This window comes from Crocodylus porosus, unplaced genomic scaffold, assembly GCF_001723895.1.
Source record: "Crocodylus porosus isolate Cpor-Errol unplaced genomic scaffold, CroPor_comp1, whole genome shotgun sequence".
Classification (NCBI taxonomy): domain Eukaryota; kingdom Metazoa; phylum Chordata; order Crocodylia; family Crocodylidae; genus Crocodylus; species Crocodylus porosus.
The window spans coordinates 33294633-33320888 of NW_017728906.1; the positions used below are offsets into that span (position 1 = coordinate 33294633).

General features: G+C 40.7%; 1 protein-coding gene across 1 annotated transcript in view; it reads right to left on the bottom strand.

The window, feature by feature from the left end:
- Window positions 1–26256, bottom strand: part of LTN1 (listerin E3 ubiquitin protein ligase 1) — a 52892-nt gene that overhangs the window by 20194 nt on the left and 6442 nt on the right. Inside the window, exons 6-21 of the mRNA XM_019528785.1 lie at window positions 24920–25100; window positions 23743–23916; window positions 21814–22004; window positions 19967–20114; window positions 18731–19516; window positions 18087–18128; window positions 15852–16044; window positions 14075–14314; window positions 10967–11120; window positions 10582–10732; window positions 9524–9725; window positions 8396–8555; window positions 7833–7937; window positions 7406–7548; window positions 5474–5609; window positions 4180–4324 (exon numbers count right to left, since the gene is read on the bottom strand). Of these exons, the coding sequence (XP_019384330.1) occupies window positions 4180–4324; window positions 5474–5609; window positions 7406–7548; window positions 7833–7937; window positions 8396–8555; window positions 9524–9725; window positions 10582–10732; window positions 10967–11120; window positions 14075–14314; window positions 15852–16044; window positions 18087–18128; window positions 18731–19516; window positions 19967–20114; window positions 21814–22004; window positions 23743–23916; window positions 24920–25100 (3151 nt within the window). The remainder of the gene's footprint in view (window positions 1–4179; window positions 4325–5473; window positions 5610–7405; window positions 7549–7832; window positions 7938–8395; window positions 8556–9523; window positions 9726–10581; window positions 10733–10966; window positions 11121–14074; window positions 14315–15851; window positions 16045–18086; window positions 18129–18730; window positions 19517–19966; window positions 20115–21813; window positions 22005–23742; window positions 23917–24919; window positions 25101–26256) is intronic.

The window sequence follows — 26256 nt, forward strand, 5'->3', positions numbered from 1 at the left end:
TCCAGCCAGTTGGCAACCCAATTGACTGTGTGGGTGTCGACACCACAGTCCCCCAGTTTCTTAATGAGAACAGGGTGAGAGAGTGTTGAAGGTCTTCCAAAAGTCCAGAAAGGCTATGTCCACTGCTACCCCTGCATCTAAGGATTTGGTGACCTGGTTGTAGAAGGCCACCAGGTTGATCTGACAGGACCTGTCGCTAATATTCCTGTGTTGGTTGCCCCTAAGCATAATCTCCCCTGCTGGCCCCCTTGTGGATATGTGCCAGAATAATTCTCTCAAAAAGCTTGCTTAGGGTTGAGGTAAGACTAACTGGCCTATAGTTTCCCGAGTCCTCCTTCCTCTACTTTTTGAAGATGGGAACCACATTGGCCCTCTTCCAGGCCTCTGGTACCACCAGAGCACCACAACTGCTTGTAAAGCCGTGCCAGGGGTCCCGCAGTGACCCCAGCCAATTCCCTCAGTACTCGAGGGTGGAGATTGTCCAGACCAGCTGATCTGAATACACCCAGTCCCTCCAGAAGTTCCCTAACTAGTTCCTCACTAACCCTTGGCCTAGGTGCTCCTCCCCTGGTCCCTGCTTAGGAAAATGGAGGCAAAGAAATCGTTAAATATGTTGGCTTTGTCGTATGGTGTGATGACCAAAATTTCCTAGCGTGTCTTGCAGGGGACCCACATTACCCAGAACCTTCTTTTTGCCCCCTATGTATTTAAAAAAGGACTTCTTGTTGTCCTTGATCCAGGAAGCTAGTCCCAGTTCCATCTCCACCTTGGCCTTCCTGACTGTCCCCCTGCATCTCTGAGCAACTGCAGTATAGTCCTCCCAGGGGATGGCCCCTCCCTTCCATTGGGTGTACACCTCCCTTTTAGCTAGGAAACATTCCCGGATGCTTTTGGTGAGCCATGGGGGCTTATGTGCCCTCCTGCTCCCTTTGATCCATGTTGGGATTACCTCCCTTTGGGCTTGGAGGACCATCTCCTTAAGGAGCAACCACTCTCCTTGGACACCTGGCTCCCCTCCCCTCTGGGACTGCAATACTTCCCCAACTATTCTGCTTAGCTCATTGAAGTCCACCCTCCTGAAATCTAGGGCTGCTGCCTTGCTGCAGGCCTTTGCCACCTTGCGCTGGATGGTGAATTCCAGCAGGCAATGATCGCTGTCGCCCAGCTGGTCGAGCACCCGCAGCCCCCTCACCAGGTCGTCACCCGTGGCCAGCTCCAGGTCCAACAAGACGTCTCCCCTGATGGGGCTGTGCACCTCCTGGCTTAGATGGAGGTCCTGCATTTGGGCTAGGAACCTACATGAGCGGTCAGACCCGGCTGACTGCTCTTCCCAGCAGATGTCTGGAAAGTCCAGGTCTCCCATGACAACCATATCCTTTGACTTCACTACCTCTGTGAGCTGACTTAAGAATTCCTGGTCTAGCTCTTCCCCTTCGTTGGGTGGTCCGTAGTAGACTCCCACCGTTAAGTCTCTTTCCCCTTGGCTGCCTTGTATTCTAACCCAAAGCACTTCAGAGTGGTTGTTCACCTTCCCAAACTGTGCTGTCTGGTGCAGTAGCCTGGGAGCTGACCTTGGCTGTGAAGACCAGGGTGAAAAAGCCATTGAGCACTGCAGTCTTTTCTGTATCCTCTGTTACTAGGCTGCCTCCCCCGCCATTCAATAAGGAACCCACACTTTCCCTGTTCCTTCTCTTGTTACTGACATACTTATAGAAACCCTTCTTGTTACCCTTCACATCCCTTGCTAGCTGCAACTGTGCTTTGGCCTTCCTGCCTTCATCCCTGCATGCCCAAACAATATTCTTATACTCCTCCCTAGTTGTTTGTCCAACCTTCCATTTTTTATAAACTTCCTTTTTGTGATTTAAATCACTGAAGAGTTCCCTACTAAGACAAACTGGTCTTCTGCCAGAGTTGCTAGTCTTCCTGCACATCGGGATGGTTTGTTCCTGCACTCTCAGTAAGGCTTTTTTAAAGTACAGCCAGCATTCCTGGACTCCTGTCCCCATCAGACTGGCTTCCCAGGGGATCCTGCCCATCAGTTTCCTGAGTGAGTTGGAATCTGTTTTTCTGAAGTCCATGGTCCTTACTCTGCTGCTCTCCATCCTGCCTTTCCTTAGAATCCTGAACTCAATCGTCTTGTGGTCACTGCTACGCCAGCTGCCATCCACTACTACATTCGCCACCAATTCTTCCCTGTTTGTGAGCAGCAGGTCACAAAGAACACAGCTCACCACTGGCCTCTCCAATACCTGCATCAGGAAGCTGTCCCCAACACTGTCCAAAAATGTCCTGGATTGCCTGCACTGCTGTATTGTGCTCCCAGGAGATATCAAGGGTGATTGAAGTCTCCCATGAAAACCAACCCTGTGATAAGGATACTTTCACTAGCTGCTTGAAGAAAGCCTCATCCACCACTTCCTCCTAGTCTGGTGACCTATAGCAGACCCCCCCACCACTACATCACCCTTGTTGCTCTCTCCTCTGGCCCTAACCCAGAGACTTTCAACAGGCCTATCTCCAGTTTCTGAGCAATCATATGGCTTTTTTGCATAAAGTGCAACTCCTCGTCCTCTTCTCCCCCACCTGTCCTTCCTGAACAGTTTGTACCCATCCACAACAGTGCTCCAGGCATGCGAGCTCCCACAAAGTCTCTGTTATTTCAATCACGTCACAGTTCTGTGATTGTTCAAAGACTTCAAATTCTTCCTGCTGGTTTCCCAGGCCCTGTGCATTCGTGTACAGGCACCTGAGGTAACTAGTCGACCGTCCTGATTTCTCAGGAAATATGACACCACCTCATCTGTTGCCCCTTCCTGCTCACTCTCCCTCCAGGTCACCCACTACGTTCACATCCAGCCTTCCATCTCATACAGATGCAAATGTAAAGTCATAAGAAAGTTCCTAAGGCAGGCGATGCAACATCCTCCATCCATTTATTGTATAAAACATGCTTTGCGTGAAAGCATGAAAATTGCTGTTAGGAAGGCATTAAAATTTAAATATCTATTTCTTTGCTTCTTTGTCGCAAGTACAAGGAAAAGAAAGTGACGTAGATTAATACAGGGGTGCTCAACCTATGGCCAGAAGGCCAAATGCAGCCTGCGGAGCCATAGGTATTTGGCCCACAGAGCTCCCTAAAGATCGGGAAACTTGGCAGCAGAGGAGCGATGCTAATACAGCTACACTCCCCCACTGCTAAATTCCAAAACCCCAAGCCCCACACAATAGGCTGAGGACAGGTCATGCCCCTTCCTCCCCACATCCCGTGACAAGAAAGGCCAGGCCACAACCCTTGCCCAGGGCTGAATGGGACTGAACCACACTCCCTTTCCCTGTGGGGCCAGGTTGGGACCTCCTTAAGCCCCCTCCCCTCCAGAAGGCTGGATTAAGCCCACTTCCCCCTATGCAGCTTGGCTGGAGCTGGGCCATGGCCACCCCTACTCCAGGTTGAGCCAGGATGCCCCCTCTGCTACCTCCATGTGGCTTGATGGGGCCCTGCCACTACCGCTCCATGGCAGGTCAGGACTATCAGCCATATCTAGTCTGTGGAGGGCTTGGGCACTGCCAATCCAGCCCACCCACTGGCCAAAAAGATTGAGCATTGCAGTGGTTGTCAACCTTTTTGGACTCAAGGCACTCCTCCATAATTTGTCTGAATTTAGGAACACCCTATTCCAAAAACTTATTTATTACAGTGCATAAAAAATAACGACTGGAAATACATTTTAAATTTGTCAACCGGTCGCAATGTTTTTGACACCAAGGATTTCTATTTGAAATCTCGTCGTTTATCTTGTGAATTATGTAAGTGTTTGCATACTTAGCAGTGCTAATACTGTGCAGCACCATGGTTAAACATCACTGCTGAAGGACAGATAGCAAGCAATCGCTATAAATTGTGCCAGGAGTGCCTCCTGCAGCAGCTTCTTTAATGTTTTTCATTTTGGCACTTTCTCCTGGCCAATTGACAAAGGTTTTAAATATGCTGTGGTTTTTGGCTCCCTAGAGATCAGCAGCAAACTGCTTAGACAGTAGGGCCCCTCTGCCAAGTCAGGGTCAGTGGAGAGCAAGCAGCAAAAAGAAAAACATCAGAAGTGCTGCTTCAGGGGGCACTTCTGGCACAATTTACAGAGATCCCTACATATAGCAGGTTAACGACAATATTTGTTGTTTTACCTCTAACCAAGCCATCATGGAGCACAGGATGAAATCCCACTCATTGTCTGCCAATGGAGTTGTGGAATGTTTTAGCAATAAAGGAAGGTAACGCATCACCTCTATATTGAAACCAAGCAGCAGAGGACTTGATTTTTTCAGACTGCTGCAACAAAAGAACAAAAATTTCAAATTATTTGCATACTATAGAGGAATACAATATCACTGTTCTTGCCTTACTCTCTCATCCTAGGTTAAACTCAAGCTCTGAGCTTCCAAAACCCTTGGGGCTTTTTCCCCCCTTAATTTATATATTAAAAAGCAGGTAGTCACATAGGAACCTAATGCATCTAGTTGTGGAACAGGTACAGGAGAAACCAACCTGTAAGCAGACAGACCAGCAGTTCTGATGTTCTAGATCAATCCCCTAGTTTAACATTTTGCTCATGAAATTAACAGTTCAAATGATGACCTCATGCAAATCAATGAATTTATTACATGCAATTACAGTTTGCTATATTCCACAACTAACATTTCAACAAGAACTTATAGGGCTTCAGATTCACTTTACAAAAGCACACAAATGGTACACACAGAGCTCAGTTTCCCAATGAGGACAGTTAGGTCCTCAAATTCCTCATCATAATACACTAGTCAGCACACAGGAACCAACAGCAAGTGCCCATTAGTTTATCTACTTGACAAACAAGTCAGGAATTAAAGGAATTTACCAGTCTCTCATGGTGCCATTATGTGGCTCCTGACAGGAAACCCAAGATGGCTAAATTCCAAAGAAATTAAGGCACTTATTCTCTGCCACTTAAATCATTGGTTAGATATTCAAAAATGACGGGCAAACTTAGGTAGCTAAATCTTTATTTTGGTACCTAAGTGATCTAATCTTCAAAAGTGCCACGTAGTCTGCATCTCCCAAAGAAGCCAAGAGAAACTGCTTAATGGCTCAACACTTCACAGGAGAGAAACAAAAATTTAAAGTACCCAAGACCAAAACCCTGCAAAAATGCATACATGTACTTAACTTAAAATTCCTTGAATAGTTCTGATTCAGGTGCTATATATCCGGCTCAGATACTTAGAAGTTAAGGTCTCTCACCTATCATACATAAGCTTGAGAATCAAACTGTAGAGACACTAAGGGGACAGTATCTCAGCATGCACATATTATGACTTCAATGAAGCCCTGAGAGCCCAGACCTCAATGGCTGCCTCTCCTCTTCTTTTTTAAAAACCTTCCCCCTACTGGTTCCCCCCCCGCTTTTTTTATTTAACGTAACACATAGCAAATGTTACCTACCAGCTAAAAAGGAAGATGTCCTCGTTATCTTTTTTCCAAGTTATTATTATCTTTAGTATCCCAGACAATAATCCTTGGCAATCAATGTTACCATTAGTCAAGCAGGAGTTTAAAATGGCAAGAAATCCAAATGCTCCTATAGTATGGAAAATCCCAAAAGCCAGGCTTAATGATTATGAAAGGAACTGTGTATCTATTGGCAAGACAGTCCCTACAGAGAAGACAGAAATACATATCCACTTTCTAAGACCTCTTCTGACCCAACTTTAACAGTATTTCATAAAGTAAGTTATTTTGTACATTATTCTGAACTTTCTTTCTTTAAGTAGTTATTCCAGTGTCATAGTATAGGAATACCATTAAATGCTGAAAATAACTTCATGCAATGTTCAGTTTACATAGTTAACATGTAAACACAGTTTACATAGTTAAGGGTAAAAAAACAGAACAGAAAATGCATAAGCATAGCAGGCTGGATGCCTGATATACTAAGCTCCCAACTGAAATGTTTGTTTCATACCAGATTTAAAATGAAAGTAGTATGTTAACCTATAGATTTAATAACAAACTAGAAAAGTAATGCATACAGAAATTAGAAAAGTAATGCGTGCAGTGGATGTTCATGAAAGCCCACTGTTTATTTTAACAATTAAATCTTACTGCTGCTCTACTCTCTTTAAAACAATTGCCATTTTAAAAGATGACAAAAAATTCCATGGATCTAATGCTTTCTGGAGAACAAGTATGTTTCTTCAAGTACAATACCAAGAAAATCAGAATGATTAACCACATCACTGTGGTTGCATGTTGAGAGTATATACCTCATACATTTGCGTTTACAAAGCGTTACCAATTCATTCAGAAAGTAAATTAAGATACAGAGCATAACCTATAGCTTGCCTCATGCCTACTGTCCCATGCAGCAGTGTCTAGAAAAGCAGAAGCAAAAAACAAGAATAGGCTAAAGCACCAACTCTCTGGTCAGAGGACAGACCAAAGTAATACAATGATCTCCACAGCCAAGGTAAGATCTAAGCACCCCCTTCCCTGTTCACTACTCAAATTTCACAGGCCAGGCTGTAGTGGCCCAAATATATTCTTCAGTGGACACGTCTACATGAGATGCTTACTGCGTAGTAGCCTAATAACACTGTGCAGTAGTGGGCTGGTCAAAAGCCATGCTAATACACTACTGTACAGTGTTATTAGGTTACCGCACAGTAAGCTTCAAAAAAAATTCTGCTGACACTACTGTGAATAGCACAGTACTGTGTATAATTAAGTACTAAACTAAATTTACAGCAACTACTATGCATTAATGAATGTGTAGATGCGCCCGTAGTGAAGTAAGAAATCTCAGAACACATTAATTAAAAATCTCACCAAGGGGTAAGCTACTCAGGTATATACCAGCTGATGACCAGAGGGGAAGGAGGGAAGTTGGGGCATGGAAAGGGGATCTACTGGAGTAGAAAGATTGAAGCATTTGCTTAACCGGTTTACACCTTAACCAGGATTAAAGTTCATGCTTCCCAAGTGTTTACAGTGTCAATTTCAAAATGCTCAGCTAGAGAGCCGAGGAAATGTTGTTCTATGGATATTCTATATTCAGTTTCTAAAAAGTCTTACATGTTTATTAATAACGCTAAATCTCTTGGTCTAAGTCCTTTACTTTTCAGTTCTCTATATAAGATATATACTTAAAACTTTATTGTCAGGTATCATTTTATTTACTGATCATATGTTGAACCTACATGTTTATAAAGCTAGCAAGGACTATCATATACAACTAAAACAAAGATACTAACTTAAGTTCTATTAATATTGTTTATAATCCACTCCTGCCTTATCAAATAGCAAGCATTACTACAAAGAAGTTAATGTGGATTTTTAGTCTTTATTATCTGAAGAACACAGAGTTAAGTTACTAACCATCAGTACTGGAGAGCTCTGTTTCCATGCATGCCATAAGTTTAGCAGTGCACTGGATGACAAGTTCTTCCTTTTCATCCTCAAGTAAAAATGGAGACAGGGACTGAACTGTGTGCAAGTTGCCTTCTGTTAATGGGAAAAACCTGTTCACAGAAGCAAGGTACCATTCATGAAATTTGGAAATAAAATTAGGTTTATCATCAGTAAAATGAAAATTAGTTCACAGGAATCATGGATTCAACAGAATGGTTTCATATTCTGCTTCTGTTAGGGTGATTATGTACATGAAAATGGTTTCTCTTTTACACTATATGTATGAATTCTAAAATGCATCTATTACACACATTTCATTTATCAGGACCAGTTGCAACATAGCATTATCACTGTTTTCCCCACAAAGAAATTACAATCTCCAGTATTATATTACCCATCAGTCGTCTTATATAGATCTCTTATCTGACAGGCTGCAATACTGTCTGTCTTGATTAACTTAGCCATGGTTAAGGACCAAAGTCTTCCACTCTCTTTTGATCTGCAGAAGGGAAAATAAGAACTTGTTAAATTTACGCCTACACAAATACAGGTCACTAGGTTAAGATCTGATGAAGGAAGAGAGACTTAAAATCACACCATAAAGTGACAGCTTTTAATACAATACATTAAGGCTGTCCATCTGACAGCCCTCTCAAATTTAACTCATGAGCCCTGGGTTTCCAGTCCAAGCACCACTCCTCCCACTGGTTCTGTGTTGCTGCCACTGGAATCTTCAGGCTCCCCACCATCCCTCCTCCAGCTTCTGTTTCCTGCCCCTGCCCCTGAGGCCAGGAAGGCCAGGCAGCCTACGAGGCCAGGGGGTCTACTGTACAGTGCAGTTTGGGGGAAGCCCACATGCAGCCACTGGTCACTCAGAAGTTGGACAGCCCTGCACTATATAAAACAAAGGCAAAGCCAGAATTAAGTATTATAAAGTATTTCATAATTTCTACCCACCTGTTAAATAATATTTGCAGAAGGTTGATTTTATTACTAAGTGCACTTAACTTCTCATATGTAATATTCATTACTTGAAGCATATTAAGGAATTCAAGGAGCAGGCAAGGAGGATTCTCAAGTTCTTCAATCCACTGCAATGAGTACAGCAGTTCTGCAACTAATCAAACCAGTGACAGTATCTATTCAATATCTGCACTATATAAATGGGAAATCTCTGCTTATATTTTGAAGGGTCTTTGCAAATCATAATAAAAATGTTTACACTTGCACATAATATCAGGGACTAAAAGGAAAAGGCTGGATGCCTAATACTACATTATAACTTTATATAAAATATATCATTATTATATCATTTGAGTTTATTAAATTGCTAAAATAAATTATTATTAACAAATCTAGGTGCTTAGGCACTATTAAAAATAGGTATGGCAAGAATTCTTATGACTATATGTTTATGTCCCCTACAGAATACTCAGTCTGGGATATTAACCCAAGGCTGAAGTTGGAAGCAAGCTCTTAAGTTATTGTCTCTCTGTTTTCCTTCATTTTCTCTATGAAAACCAGATCCATATTTCTCTTCATAGCAACAGAGAATGAACTTTGAGAGTAGCCACTGCTATCTCATAATATGCAAAAATGTCAATTGCCTTGTCTTTCCTAAGAATGTGAAAATAAGTTACTCCACAGTTAAAAATAAGCAAGCCAAATGGGAAGGACAAATAGAATAGTTAAGAAAGAAAAAATGACTACTCAAGGTCTCTCCAATTTCATCCCTAACAGTCTGAGTACACAGATTTGCTAGAACAGATACACTCCCTGTTAAATGTTTTGCACTTACAAAGTATTTCAGTCTGTTGGCAAACAACAATTTTTACTGCGTTAGTGTAAGCTGTTTTTGAGGTTACATGAATACAAACAAAAACAGCCATTATGTTCTAGATACATGGACACTGTTCTTAAAGATACTTCTACATTTAAAACAGGAGCAGAACAACACTGGCTAAGAGTACAATGATTTCAGTTATAAGCCAAAACTTTTAACAGCAACTTTAAACTATTAACACAATTTGGTTTACATGGATAGTATAGTAATGAATCACTTGTCATTTTAACATTTTTACTTACTTATACCATCCATTTTCTTTCTTTCAACATCATGATTTTCAAAAGCCACCCCATTTTCCAGGACAAACAGGACTATTTTGCTTAATAATGCTCCAGTGCACAGATGGCTTGGAAGTTTAATTGTACCACACAGTTTAACATTTGCTCCTGAATGTTCATGGTTCATACTCAGTCTTCCTTCCAAAAGAGGTCTGTGTAACCACTGTACAATGAACAGGGGGAAAAGAGATGTCCATATTTAAGTGCCATTGTTAGAGATATAAATTTTTAAGTATTTTCCTAACTTTGTGGGGAATTTTGAATTTAAATGTTACTTAAAGTGACATTAATAGGTTTGTTGGCCATTAATAAGTTTGTTCACTATTTCCGTCAGCCAATCAGAGTGCTAATAAAGCATTACGGATAAACAGACAGACAGACTTAGGCTTTTATAAATACTAGAATATTACACACACAATTGAAATTATATAATTTTGTGTGTGTGCACGCGTGCGAACACACACAACTTCAATTTTATGACCAACAAACTTATTACTAGCTGTTCATAACTTCAAAAAAAAAAAAACAAAACAAAACCCACATCCATCTGAAAACTGCACATCTATTACCAAAAAAAAAAATTACTGTATATGTATTTTAATTTTTTTACCTGGCTCTGTGCATTTAGCAACACTGTTTTACTAGATTTTTTTAGTCAGATTAAAAAAACTCAAACCATCAACTGGTCATAAATTGCTAGAAGACCGCTTTAGATTAGACATAAGCGCAGGGAGGCTGGACCTGATAATCTTGTGAAGCTGAAATAGCGTTAAGTGAAACCAAAAGTTTCTGACAAATCAAGATGGTGACCATGAGCATTATAACAAAACTCACTGAGCGCCAAGTGGAATCAGGTATCAATGTAAAACGATCATCATAGCAAAACAGAGCTAAGCAAAATAGCATTAAGCAGGGGCTCCCTCTAATTGACTGCAGATAAAGAAATCCAGGGCGTATATACTATTCAATAGCAACAATTTCTCTGTGCAATGACTTTCAAGATGCTGTCACTTTCTTACCTCAGTGGATAAAGACTCTCTCAACTTCTCCCATTCAGAGATGTTTGGAGTAATATATCCAATATATGCCCCCAGAAGATAACCAGAAAGTTGACCAGTTTCTAGTAGCTTAGTCAGCAAATCATGTATGGCAGAAATCAACACCTCAAGGCTGAGAAAAGGAAAATAAATGTTAACTAAGCCATCAGGTGACAAGAACATACTTCATTTCAGCATACATGGCTTTCAATTATGCCTTCTGGATCACACTTGCTTCTCCCCATGAACAGAAAACAAGTATCTTAATTTTTTAGTACAAAATACAGGATAGAAGCAGTGAAAATATCAATTTTGATTCTCTGGGGCAATACTCAAATATGAAGAGACCTAAACTGCAAATACTTACCTTTTAATGTCCAAAGGGGAAAACTGAATTTGATTCTTGACCCACAATGCAGATTTTTGCAAGAAGGTGCTCTGTTTCTGCAGAAGGCCCAGCTGATGCACAAGTGAATTCATGCCAGACAACCAGGTATGCCTTAATTTACGCACAAGCAAATCTGAAAACAAGTCCCCCCCCCAAAAAACAGACCATTTAAATTTAACTGCTCAATGCCATGCTGTATACAAGTTTCTGTTCTGAATGGTTACTTTTGAAATGGGATTGTCTTGATCAAACAGCTGTCTTTAGGAAAAAAAAATCCCCCAATGAGCAAAAAGCAATGGCAAGTGCATTATTTAAGTCAGACCTGAAGGTCTGAAATCAGTCACCAAGGAAATGAAGAATCCTAAATTAATAACCACTAGGAAAAACTCTAAGTGACCTGCTCCTAGGATAGTCCAGAGTCCCCTAAGAACTGAGACTGAGACAGAGATAGAATCTAATTCTCCTAGACCAGTGTTTCCCAACATTTTCCAGCCCCAAGGCACACTTACATTAATAAAAATTTTCCACGGCACACCTGTTAAGGCATTCCCCCATCCTCATATCTATTGTAGCTCACTGCTATGGCAAAATTCCACAGCACACCTGTTCATTTCTGACAGCACACTTTTGTGGTGTGGCACACTGGTTGGGAAACAGTATCCTAGACAGCATTCAATAAGCCAGGAGTACATCCTTTCTTTTTCTGCAACCCCCAGCATAATTCTTTCTTATTCTATCACAGACCATAGTGTCTTTACTACCCAACCCTAATTAATTCCCAGGTCTATCCTCTGGAAAGAATGAGGCAGGAATTCTATGGAAAAAACAGTATGTAACTAAAGACTGGAGATAATGCATATGAACAAAAAAAATCACAGGTGATCTTAAATACTTTTTAGCTACTAACTTTGCGCCCTGTCAAGTCATCAAGTGGGGCTGTAACCATGGGCCTTCACTAACTTAGCCATACTAGGTTTTCAGTCTTCACATAAAACTAGAACCATAGTAGATAAGCCATTTAACCAGCAATTCCAAATGATATTTGCTGACAATTGAGAAGTGGCAAAACTCAGTAATCATGGGTTCTGTTTCAAGCTTTGAAGAGATGTGCGCTATAAGCTCACAGACCCTTTTTACCCATTCCTTGCAGGCCCAACCCATTCTGCCCTATGCCCCCTAAGACTCCGATTTTCCCCATCCACAACTCCTCAGTCCAGTTCTGTTCTTCTCCCCAGTGAACGAACAGTTTCCAATTCTCAGGCTTCCCATACCAAGCCTAGTTACTTTTTCCAACCAATCTTCTCCCTGCCTGCTGGTTCCCAGTCCCAGTCTTGTCTACTGGCTACTCAACTGACCAGTCTCTCCCTTACCCACTGGCTCCCACTCCAGTCCCAGTCCTCTAGTTTCCATCTCCAATTAATGCCCAGATTTTCTGTTTTCAGTTCCATTGTTTTGACCAAAGCCAGTTTGTAGCAGCCTAGATCTTCAAGTGCAAGGTAAATCCTGCTTGACCCTGGACTGCAGCATGCCTCACGTGTCTAGACTCTTCAGGGACTTAGCTGCAAAGTTCTGGCAAGTCAACAGTGGGTTGTCCCATCCCTTCCCCTACACAAAAGGTTTATAGCTTGGCCAAATTTTAACAGGTTTTCACAGGGAAAGCAAAAGGCACATCCTCTGATGAAGTCCACCTCCCTCCAACTTAAAGGTGTTATGCAGGAGTTATGTACGCTAAACTTTGTGGCGAAAAAATATTGCTAATTTTTTTAGACATGGGCACAACATGTTTCTAACAAGTTCGACCAGAGACAAATGTTACTTTTTATGTGCTTTGAGGTACTGAGGTTTCCAGAAAATAACAGGTCTTGAATTGTGAGGTGTATAGCAAGCAAAATTATAACAGGGAACCCCTGTCCCTGTTACTAGTAGGGCTTGATAGAGTAGGCAGTTACAAAAATCAGTGCAGGTATGACAAACCTGGGACAGATCAGACCAAGCAGCTGATAAGCAACAGGTTGTACATGGTCACTGGATGCAGTGAACCCAGTCAGATGACCAGGAGAAGGCTGGGTTAGGAGATTTAGGAGGGATACCAGGAGACTTACAAATCTCCAAGCTTCGCAGCATGGGTGCTCCTGGAGGAAGATGGGCACCTAGCCTGCCCAGAGGAGCCAGGGAGGAAGGCTCCTAAGCAGGTAAGGCCTACAGGCAGCATTTATCCAAGGAGGAAAACTACTGAATTTCTTTTTGAAGCAACTGGCTTGTGTTTTTGTTCAATTTGGACTTGTGACTGAAGGATCAGGTTGTGGCTACAGGGGTAGAGAAGGCCATGAGCAAGGGTGTTGGGGTGTGCCCCCTGCTTTTAGGGACCAGGAGACAGCCCCAAGCTGTGAGGCAGAAACTATGATACGGAGACAGAACCCCAGGAGGGACGGGACTGCTGTCAAGGCCGGCCAATACCCCCAGAAGCTGAGATCTTAAATCATTGGACCAAGGCAAGGCGCAGCCAGAGAGGAAAAGGGGGCATAGGCTATGATAGCTGAAGCCCTAACAAGCCCTAAGAAACCAGTAGGAGCAATGCTTGGAAGGGAGAGCACTCTGTGACCATGGCTGGACAAGAGACTCAGGTAGAGTGACTGGCCTGATCAGATAAGACCAGGCTACTTGCGAGACTGCTACTGGTCAAAGTACTCCCCACTCCCCAACAACATACAATAAAGTCATGGCAGGTGAGAAACTGGAAGTGTAGGGAGGCTGGAAAAAGGAGCAGGTGAGCAGAGCAAACCCTATGTGCTTTACAAAGATCTTCTCTAGACTGCAAAGCAATTTTCAATCTCCTTTAGATGCTCCCCTCACCTGCCAACTAGCCATCTTACATGACCACCTGGGGGTCATGTCCCACCAGGTATGAACTACTGATCTGGCTTTACAGGGCTATTATGAAAGTAATGTGCTATATTTTCTTCAAAAAGTTTTCTTTTTCCTATTGCCTTGAGATTCAACCCTCAGTGCAAACCAACAAATGCAATTATAGAAATGTGCGTTTCAAAGTCAGATTTTGGTTTGCAAATAAAATTTTGTTTTGCTTACCTGGCAAATGTGTAGTATCCTGGCTCTGTGCACACAACTGAAAAATAGTGAATAACAAATCTTCTGAGGATGGCATCAGCAAGCAACCTTTAACAGAACTGAAAAAGCTGGAGGCTACATCACAGATGAAAGATACCGAAGGTTCAGTATTTCCAGCTTCAGAAAGATCCCTAGCTTTAGACAAAGCTGCTTGAAGCTTATCAATAATCCTTTCGACATAAATTTCACCAATCAAGAACTCTGGGAGGATGGAAGGGTAGGGGGTAGAAGAGTGGGGGGGGGGGAAAAAGACGAGACATTTTTACAGTTCTTCTATGGCAAGTAGGATAATGTGAAATTCAGCAAACTCTAATAAGTATTTTCAAGATTCTCATTCACAAATATCAAATTGATTTAAAGGGAAGTCAGCTTCATTTCTATACATGGTAAAGCTTCTGTATCTTCACCTTAGGCCTAATGAAACGCATACAACAAATTTTTGGTGAAGCTTCTTGTACCATCCTTTGCATAAAACAAATGGTTTATAGCAGTCATACCTCTACAGCCATCTATTACACTGACCCTCATTCCCAATAAGGCAAACAATCAGCCCTGCAGTGCAGCATTTGGGCTTTCAAGCTGGCTCAATTTCTACAGACAGCTGAGCAGATTTCCCAGAAAAGACTCGGGGACCCCATAGCAAATATGAGTTTCACGAACTCTAGAGATGCACCAATACACTGGTCCATATCCTATCAGCACCAATAAAAGGAAAACTGACATAATTGGCAATCGGCTTTTTTTGGCTGACATGGCCGATAATTCCATTGATAAATACCACATGCCTGCAGCTGCAACATCTGGGGGATGCAGGGAGTAGGAGATAGATCCCACTGCTATGCACACCCCAGGGGAGCCATGGGGGGCATGTGCCACCTGGACCTGTACACAGGGCAAGGGTGGGTTGCTGCTGCAGGCAGTGCCAGGCTTGGCGGGGGTGGGTCTGGGCCGGGGCTGCACTCAGGGCTGGTGGTGGTGACACTGGGAGGGAGGGGATTACATCACTAGGAGGGAGGAAGTGGGCTGTGGACACCCCAGAATTTGCCATAGCCCCCTCCCTCCAAACATCGCTGTTGCCAACCCCAAGCACAGCCCTCCCACCAGGAAGAGCCACTAGCTCCATCCTACACCCTGCCCCACCCTGGCTGGGCAGTGCCTGCCCTAGCCCTAGCCCCACTCCCTCCCTCACCACAGGGACCTTGATCTGTGCCCCATGCCCCTTCCCTCACAACAGACTTACCAGCCAGATGGTGCTCTCCAAGCTGCATATAAACAATCAGATCAATATTGGCCAATATTGCTTGTTAATAACTGGCCATCAGTATCATCCCAAAAAATCTTTATTGGTGCACCCCTAATGAACACCCACCCATTCTAGAACATGGGCATATAAACTGTTCATAAGTATTTATCATGGACCTCTAACAATAAGCTTTAATACTGATGATCTTCGCAACATACCTATTCTGCAGCATTATCTGTTACTAAATCTAGCCAACACACTGAAGAAAAATACAACTGCTGGAAATTCTACAGAAAGAAGATAAATGCTGGTTCTGCTACCAGAGAGATGGAAGGGAAAGCATATTAACTGACCACTGCCAGTTAGAGTAGATGAAGTTAACAGGATGTGATTAAATCAGCTCTAGCAAACAGAGAAGGAGGTATGAAGTAGAAATAGGATTTCTGGAAAAGCCTCAGGAAGTTCACCCAATCCCCAAAGTATAAATAGACTTACCATTCCTAACATGTTGCGACAACACCAAGCTCAAGAGGGTCCACTTTTCTGAAGAGTATGATTCTGACAAGGATGTAGTAGTTTTTAATCCCACATAGCACAGATCATCTACTAACATTACAAGCTTTTCTCCGAGTATGTCCCCTTTCAGCCAATCACAGACTAACGAGTGTTTAACTGAGCTTGAGCATGCCTAAATTACAAGGAAAATAAAAGAACTCTAAGTAACCATTTTGAGGCTAATACCACATTTTCTAATATTTGGCATGCCCTGGAATATAAAACACACCCTGTTGTTAAAAGACAGCTTGAAGACAAAGAATTTTTACCTTGTAGTACAAGTACAGTACTGAGTAGTATCAACTAGGAAGCCAGGTCTGAGCCCTCACACTGGGTCCAGCCATGGAATGACCCCCCACACCAGACTGAGCCAGCACACAGGGTCATGTCATGAGACTGCGGGAAAGGGGAAGACTCCATGGGTCCGGAAATTTCGTGGCAGGGGAGTGGTGACAGTGTTAATTGCCATGACACTCAGAACTGTGGCAATTAACTCTGCCACTGCTCCCCACTGTCACATTTCCAGACCTTTACTTGAGGAAAATATGGTAACTCTAAGGGCACAAGATTACTATGCAGTCTTCAGAGATAATATTCCATGCCTATACTTTAAAAACTGTAAGTTATTTGAAGAAATGCTGATTTTTTTTTCTAAGATGCCAGATTACAAGAGACATGGGTTTTCCAGAAAATTTTCCAATGCCCTAAATACAGCGTGAACTGATTTGGCATGTTTGACTTATTTTTATTTGTGTTTACTAAATATGTACCCCCATGTTAATTTTATGTCCCAATAGCCGCAAGTATTTGGACAGAAATATTTGATTAGGAAAAAAAAATAAGTACAGCATGCTTAATATGGCTTAAATGTTATATTCAAACAAATTCAAAACTTTATGTGGAAAGATTTTTTTTTTTATTGGAATAGTTGTAAAAATGTAAAGACAATACACAAAAGCATATACTTCCATTACACTGTTTGTTTAAAATTTAAGGAAAAAATGAAGGCACTGAAAACTTGATATTAATTTTAAAACACCCAAAGAAATGTGCATGATATGCCATGCTTTGGTTTTGATTTGACCTGCACAGCCAGTTAGGTGAATTCATAACCTGATTTTTGGTTTGGATTATTATGTGAGTATATTTACCCTCCTGTTTACAAATCAATAAAACATATATATACGCTCTCTCTCACTTCCTAGGGATAATCACCAGAAAAAACATTAATTACAGCTTTGAAACTGGCATGCTTGCCCAATATTGTATTGGCATCCATTCATTGTTACTAATGGATTTTATGAAGCAATACATTTTTACTAATGGAAAATTTCCCACAGAAAAATAAAGCACTAGAACAATTTTTGCCCCACATCTCTGCAAATTACACACAAAGAAAAAATGATTCTGTTAGGTGATGGACCAATTTAATAATACAATGATAAACAATGGGAAGTATTTTTAAAATGTGAGGTATTCATTAAGGTGAATACTGTGGTTAAAGCACTGAACAGTGAACTAAATGATCCCAGCTGTGCTAGAATCTACACTCATCACCTCAGGCAAGTTGCTTACATTCTGTGCCTCCACTCCTGCCCATGTATAAAGACAGGAATAATAATAATAATACTTCCTTACTTCCCAGGCATTGTATTAGTGTCCGAAATATAGCAAAGAAAGATATAGAAAATGCCTAAAAAATTGGATAACCTGATTCATAGTTTTCAGTACATCATGGGGTTCTGAATAGTGTCTCAATTTAAGTATCTGTTTCTAAAGCTCATGTGCACAAGTTGATGGTGTTTGAGGAGTTGAATTCACATAACAATAACCATCACCAATTGTATTAATACCCTTTCCTCCTGACCACTTGAAACCCAAACATATGAATGGGCAAAAAGTCCTACTAGATCAGAAATTAGGCTGAAAGAAGAGAGCTTAGATGGGGACAATGAGTGCACACTCTGTGGATCAAAAGAAATACTAGTGCCATGAAGCCAGAACTCCTTAGAGATACTCCATTAAAAATGAAATAAATAGTATTCTTAACTTTAGGTAGAAACACTGCTAGATTTTAAAATTAAACCAATCTGCCATTTACCATAACTTCTCAAAATTGAAAGAAGGCAAGTATCCCAAATTCTGCATTCAAAAACAAATTGCTGAAAGAAATACCTTTTGAATTATTTGAAGAAAGATGTTCCATTTCAGATCCATCTAGTGGAAAAAAAATGAACAGAGATACAGTTAATAAGACTTCACTGGGATTGGAATGCTTATACAATACTTTTACTACTTATTGTCTAATTTTAATGTATAAAGATGTTGCATACTGTCAAGTTTGAGTAGTAAATAAAGATTATTCCCATAGTTATGACTGATCATACTGAAGCCAGTACTCTGTGAATGTAAGTGCTATGGTGCCTAACTGTATGGCATTACAATTTTTCTCCTGACCCCTGTGCCTCTGTCAAAATAGGAAATGGCTGTGATGAAAAAACTGAAGGTCAATAATGTTGTGCCACGCTGTATAAAGAATGTGATAAATAATATACTGAAAATGATGTGCTGCTCGGAAGCTCTTTGTTCCTAGATAAAATCAAGTCTGAGATGCACATTTGTCATAACCCATTTTCTAATATTCTAATGGTAGTTCTCCTAAGGGCATTTCCCTTTGTCAGACATATCCAAAACATGTATTAATCTGACATAGTTCAAACTAAGAAACAGCTATAATTCAAAAATAGCAATTAGCTCTATCACAGTTAATCATTACGACAAATTCTTCTACTGGCAAAGTAAAAAAATAAAATACATACCTTAGTCAAATCATCAAGAATACTTTTTCTCTCTGTACTACTGTGACAACAATTCAGAATGCTATACAAAATATCAACTAGAAAGTCTGTGTCCTTCCTCCAGTCTTCCTTTAACCAAGTTATTACTTTCTGATGCAAAAACTGTATGGATGGGTTTTCTTGTTGTGGTTTTACATCTTTGTGGGATACCGCCTGCATGGTATTTTCATTTTCTTGTTCTAACAGTACCTGAAATACTCTGTTTGAAGAAAAGGAGCCAAGCAGAGCAGAGAGAAATTTTAAGTGCTGATCAGACCTTTGTTCATTGATGTATACAATACTCAGTTCAGCAAGTCTACAGACCAAATCTTCTAACGACTGTTTTCTTAGAAGTGAAATGTGTGGAGGGCCAGCCAGAATTTCAGATTCACTGTTATTTGTCACTTCAGTAGGCTTCCTGCACTCAGAGTTCTTTTCAGATTCATCTTCATCTGTAAATCTAATTTTTATAGTTTTCCGTTTGCTTGGTTTTATGGAGCTCTCTGGATTATGAAGAGTTTGTAACAAGCAGGATATAGCAACCAAAGATTTCTCATCAGCATCTACCATATCAACATGGAGAACACACAATTTTAAAAGATTGTCCCAAAAATTCAACAATACTCTCTGGAAAACTTCACCAGAGCCATCATCATTTAAAGTTTCTGCCTTCATCTCCCAAGAGCTCAATGTGTCTGCCATTTGGTAAAACAATGAACCATTTTGTAATCTGGTTTCTTTAAGCACAGCATCAATGAGAGGAATTAGCTACAAACAGAAACACAGGAAAGATTTTAGTTACTGAATACTACCCAACTGGATAATCATTCTGAGCTCAGAAATCCCAAGAAGTTTTCATAACAAAGTATTCAACAGCTATAGAAACAACATCAACCTAATAGCAAATCTGAGAACAAGGTTAGAATGACATCATAACCACCCAACTTCTTCTATTAAACAAAAGTGCTGTTTACATCCATTATATTATACTTATTATAGTTATACTTTATTAATAGCAATGCTCTTTTCAAATAGTAAATACACACTTCATTAGAGTGTTTGGTTTTATAGAAAGGGAGGAAGGAAGGATCTAGAAGCAAAATTCACATTACTTTTTCTTAAACTCCACAAGATATTGAATAAATTCCCACTGAACATTTTCTTAAAGTTAAATTTGGCCAAAACAAAAAATATTTCAAGTATTTGCATAATAAACACCTGATCATATATAAGCATTTCTTGAATCTGTTTTTGTTCATCTTCTTCACCTATGTTCTGTAGCATTGCATATCGCAGACACTCCATAAAAGCAGTGATGATTGCAGAACATTCCAATTGGCTGGATATGGCTCTTTCACTTGACAACCTAAATAAATATAACATTAAGAGAACTGAAAAAAAGTCACTGGTCAACAATCTTATTTCATATTTAATACAACACTGCACATGCTGTTCATTGGGTGCGGGAGGAGGGAGGTAATAAAGTTACTTCAAAACTGAAATTCAGAAAAACACATCTGACATCAAAACTAGAACTCTGGACATTTAAATGCAACTTTTTAATCTAGTTGACTCATTCATAATTATGCAATCAAGAGGAAAAAAACACTTATGGCTTACCAGCCAAACGCAGCCATGACTATATACAGCAAAAGCTGTATTAACCAGCACCTCACAAGCTGGCACGTTACGTTAACCAGCATGCTGGCTTTTAAGGATGAAGTGAAACCAGAAGTGCCCACTGTGGCACTTCTGATTTCATGGAGTCCCCATGGCCTGGGGGAAAGCAGCCTGCTCTGCCAAGCCCCGAGGCCCAGGGGCATAGCAGGCTGCATGGGTCCCCCCTCTCTCCCCTTCAGGGCCTACAGGAGGGGCGGCAATGCGGCAGGAGGGGAGGCAACACCCCAGACATGGCGGAACAGGTGGCAGCCCGAACAGGCAAAGACACCTGTTTTGACCGCTCAGTTATCCAGCATATTTTGTTATCTGGCACCTCCATTCCCCGTGGGAGCCGAATAACAAAGCTTTTACTGTATTTCAATCTGATGTCCTAAACACAGTTAGCTGAAGTCAATTTTTAAACTTCAGCCTTGTATGTTCAGTCTTGCATGAAAGAAAGGGGCCAAGTGATCAAAGAAGGAAGGAAGGAAGAAAGAAATGGTAGGCAGATAAGTATAGAAATCAATTGCTGAATACAGAGTTTGTTTCAATGAGGAAAGTTCTTACTAGTGTAAGAGACTGTAAGAATTGCACAGGGTAACAGAATCCCACATGCTCTAGGAAAAAGCAACATTGAACAACTAGTTTTGCAAGTTCTGTAAATGAAAAAGAATATTTAAACAAAATAGCAGACATACACTAAAAAACGCCATACTAAACACTGAGTTCACCAAGCCATTTTTAAATGCTATTTAAAGAGATTTCTACTTCACAAACATCTATCTGTAAATTTAAAAGAAAAAAAAAAAAAGAATTAATATTAAGTTAAAAGCATCATTGTATGTATATTTTCTGAGATGCTTTAAAGTACATTTATTCTGAGATGACCAAGGCATACAAGTTCAAATTTGTTTAAAAACAACCACTAGAGTTTTGAAATACGGCTAACTTCACCGCTAGAATGCTAATGAGGTTTTCACTTGCACATGGGCAAAAGAGATTTAATACTTTTACAGAGGGAGAAAAAATGTAACCATTGTCCTATCATCTAGTGGTAAAGGAAATTAGACTGAAATTATTTGGACTGGGAGGATATGAAGACCAATCCAAAAGGAATCTGAAGGAGCAGGTATACATTTAAAAATGAGATTAAGGCAAGAAAGGTGTTTTAGCTGAGATGCAGCTAAAATCTTCAAATACTTGTGTTGTCCATACTGTTTTCATACTCACTGGTAATAACATCCTTTCATTAAATAACTTATTGTTTCATGTATTTAAATATCCTCAAGAACAATGGGATTATATCTAGACATGTTAAATACTTTAAGTAATTTGGCATTTTTTTATTTCCAAACATAAATAAAAATGCTGCCTTAAATTAAATATAAAAAATGTGTGATTCGTACCCTTGAATCATAGAGCTAAAAAAAGCTCTAGAGAAGTCCAGCTTTGGTTCTGTAATGCCAGGAGGCACCTTGCTAATGAATGGCAAGAGACTGGGATATATAACAGTAGCTAAACCCCGTCCACCTTCTCGAACCATGGTCCACAGCTTTGGCAGAACTCCCTTTTTGGCATTTACATGCCTCCAACAGTCCTACAGAAAGACATTATAGATACAAGTTAATTTCCAAAGTTATTTGGTTGGAGAGCTCCTCCTGGGTCACCTCCTTTCACTGCAGCAAAGTTAACATCCACTCTGAACAGACTGGTCAGTAGCTTTAAAGCCTCATTTTCTCCCTGAGCATTTCAGATTCAGTTACTACTAAATTTGAGAATAATATTTTTTGATCTTAAGTGAAGTGACGATCTTCTAGCTATGTAAGCATCAGTCAAAATGGACTTGTTTCAAGTAATCCCAGGGATACTAATACCACTTAATTACATTTCTTCTTTGACATTGTTACTTTTATTTTAACTCCAGATTTAACCCATCACCAACCTAACTAGCATTAGGAATTTGAGAACTCATGGAAAAAATATTTTGATCTTGTATCTAGGACTAATTTGTAAAGCAAACCAAATGACCAAAAAATAAAAAAGCCAGACATAACAGTAACATTTACTTGCACTGATAAACTGCGAAGGAAAAAAGAAAGTTTACCAATTTTCATATATGGCTGTGGGTCATGCTTAACAGTAATATAACGGTTACAAAGAAGGATCCCACTTAACAGAAGCATCTGAGGTGAAATCCTGGTTCTACTGAAGTTAATAGCAAAACTCCACTGACTTACATGAGACCAAGATTTCACCTAAGGAATAGAGTGGTAACCAAAATCAGTGAATGATAAAACAAACCACAAATGTTGTCTGTAAACTCCAAATAGCTGTACCAATGTAGTCCATATATGTGCACAACCTCAGGACTGAAAAACATTTGCCACTTACTGAGAGAATGCACCTATCCAAACTTAATAGAAACAGACATTGCTCATTAAACACAGTTCATCCCTACTGTGGTATTAGCAGCCCCAAAACTGATTAGCTCCCCTCCTTTTCAGGGCTGCTAGTAAGATTGCAAGCTGCAACTAGTAACCTTGAAAACAGGGCTCTGATAGTAGCAAACTTAGCCAACACTGCTTACAGCTCATGCTAAGGTATTGTCAGGTTCAGGACTGCTAAGCTCCCTCTTTTTCAAGGTATCTGAAAGCCACTAGGAGGCTGCTATTAGAAGCCTTGAATATGAGGAGTGAGAGCACCTCTGAAAATGACTATCTCCTATCATTTTCAAAGCTTTTAACAACCCGTTGACAATTGTTTCATCTTCACCATTTTCTGCACAGTTAAGGAAAAACTAGTGGTTATAAAGGATAAAGGTACAATTAGTACAGCAGAACCTAGGTACTCTGTAGAGTTAGATTCCTTAAACCCCCTATGAAGTTGAGAGTTTGCCAAGTAACTGGGGACTACAGACCTGCAGCGAACGAGTATGCAGAACCGCTGAAATGCTCAAGTTGTTTGCTAGCAATTTATCTCAAAGACTACCACTTCTCTGATGGGCTCTAGTTGATTAGAGAAGTGGTGCCCTTTGAAGTAAAAGCTGCAGCAAATAGCTAACCAGCTCATTCTTCATATAGCAGCTTGCTGCAAACAAAGCAGGTTGAGAACAACCCCATAAGACTAAACTAGGTTTTACTACATAAAATTAACCAAAAAACAAATTAAATTACAAAAGAGATGGTAGGACAGAATGATACCATCCACTGAAGCAGTTTATGTACTTTTCCAATATGCAGGTAATGCTGCCTAATTTCAATGTGAAATTACTTCATGAAAATTTAAGCCGTAGCAATAATCAAATAAACTACTGGTCTCTCAATTTTTCTGCCTACCTCAATGGTAGTAACAATATAAAGTACGGCTTCCCAAAGAGCTGGACATACAACTGCATCACTGTCATCAATACTCAGAAGTACTGCAGGACAAACTCGTGGTGCTTCAAGTTTAAGCAACTCAGGCAGGTACTGACAAAAAGCAGAAACCAGCTCAAAGAACGCTGAGCGAACCTGAAGGAAGACGCACACAAAAAGTCAAAATAAAATGCAAGTTAGCACAAAAGTTCAACTTAAAAAATTTTTTTTAAACAGTGAACTTACATGACAGAAGCTTTTAGATTACTGGAAAAGAAGATTTTTTCAGTCAAACAAAACATTACAAACAATAGACATCTTTATGCAGTGCACTTGAAGCATTTCAAAATCTCTGACAAACTACTATATGAATCACTTTATGCATCACTGAAATTATGCCACTTCTGCACTGATAATAATATAAAACTCTTGGCAAAGTGACGGCCAAAAAATAATTTAGATAATGACTCACCTAAAAACATCTATGACCTTGTGCATTAAGCTTCTGGAGTTTGCTTCATCTACAAGAATTCAACAGCAAACTTCAGATAAATAGATGATGCTGGCTTCAAATTAACTAGTGAACATGCAGGTCTCAGGGCAAGCTTGTCCAATCTGCCCAAAGCAGGGGTAGGCAAAATGGCAGATCTGGCCAGTGGCTAGACACCATTTCCCAGAAGCCCACTGCCCACATGCCCCAGATCTGGGAAGAGAAAATGGGGTGTGGGCACCGGACCACAGCTCTGCCTGACTCTGGACCATGCTGTCACTGCTGCAAGATCCCAGCCCCAGAGCAGCTCCCCTCCAGCTGCACACCCTGCCAGCACTGCTGGGCCCAACCTCCATGGAAACCCTGGTCCCGTGCTGTCACAGCATCGCCGCCATTGGGGTCTCCATGGAAACCAGCCACAGCAACACAGACAGGGGCAGACAGGAAAGAGAGTTCGTCACAGGCCCGATCCAGCCCACGGGCCACACTTTGCCCACCTCTGGCCTAAAGCATGACATGTCTTGTAACTGGAAGACTATGTTAAATATACATCAGCAGAACCCCCAGAGTCGATTCTTTTTTGCACGGTAGAGCAGATCACTTAATGCTCTAAATTTCAAAGTAACATTTGTGAATAAAACATATAAAGGAACAAAGAAGATAAGCAACCTGTGGTACACTGTGCTTGCTGTATTTCCAAAATTTCTGCTGACACAGAAGTGGCTTTAGCTTCTCCTCAAGTGAATGGTTCTCATGTTCTGGCAACATGCAAAGCAATTTCTTTAAGGCTAACAGAGAACAGGTGAGAATTCGGAAAAATTTGGCTTCCCTTTCTTCCTCTGGTACTGTTCTTAAAAAACAAAAAACAAAAGAAAGATTAATAAAATTAATTGAGCTTTAAAAAAATGTGTATATTTATAGGTCTTCAACAGGTTTCTCAGGCTTTTCTGTATACAACAAAACTTAACATTCTTAATAGACACTGTAACAGTGCTCACTACACTGAGCTTCCTGGTAGTTTAAAAATTTCACTGAACGCATACTTATAAAAGGAAAGAATTTTGTGAAAGTTCATTTTTCTTCTTCAGTTGGCTCCTAAAAGGCCAAGTTTCAAGGCAACCTGTCTTCAAGCTACTTATCAACGATGCATGCAATCCAAGAGGATAAAATTACTAGACAAAATACATTTTTCAAAAGAGACTTAGGCACTTGGAAGCCAAATGTTTCACTAAAAAATAAATAAATAAAGGAACTTAGGCTCCCAAGTGACTAGTGTCTCCTTTCAAACCCTTTCTAGCCTACGAGCCCTGTGGTAGCTTCACCCTTCCAGGATTCTTGGCTCATTGAAAATGCAGAGAAAACAAGACGGAAGGCACAGAAATTGAATTCAAGCCCGTAAGATATGCCTGGCATCAGAACTGTATACCGAGAGCTGAGAAAACCTGCTGGCTTTATCAAATACAGTAGGCATATCCTTCTGAAAGCTCCCCAAGCCACCTGGACCTATCCTTCCTGCACGCCCCCCCAACCAACCACCTGCCTGAATTTGGAGAACTCAGCACATTCAACTCATCAAAAATTTCTGGACACCCTAAAGGAGTCCCTGAGATCTGACCACCACCTTGCCAGACTGGTGAAAAACATCCTTGGTAAAACCCAAAGAAGCCATAATCTAACCCATGCTAAAGAGGCCCAACCTGGACTTACTGGGCTCCTGTAAGTATCAAAACCTTTTGCTCTGGAGCAGGCCCACACAGAAGCTAAACAAAATTCAACTACAAGCTCTTCTAACTGAAGCAAATATGCCAGTCCCAGGATCATCAGTATTCAGGTCACAATATAACACTGATACAGTTTTAGTGGATGCCTGTCTGTCAAAGAATGAGGCCAACCTCAATTTTCATCCTTTGGAACCTTTCTGCAGTATTCAACAGTAATTGATCATGAGATATTGGTGTTCTGCCTGGGGCAGGTGGCAAAGAATCAGAAAGAGCCTCAGGAATCTA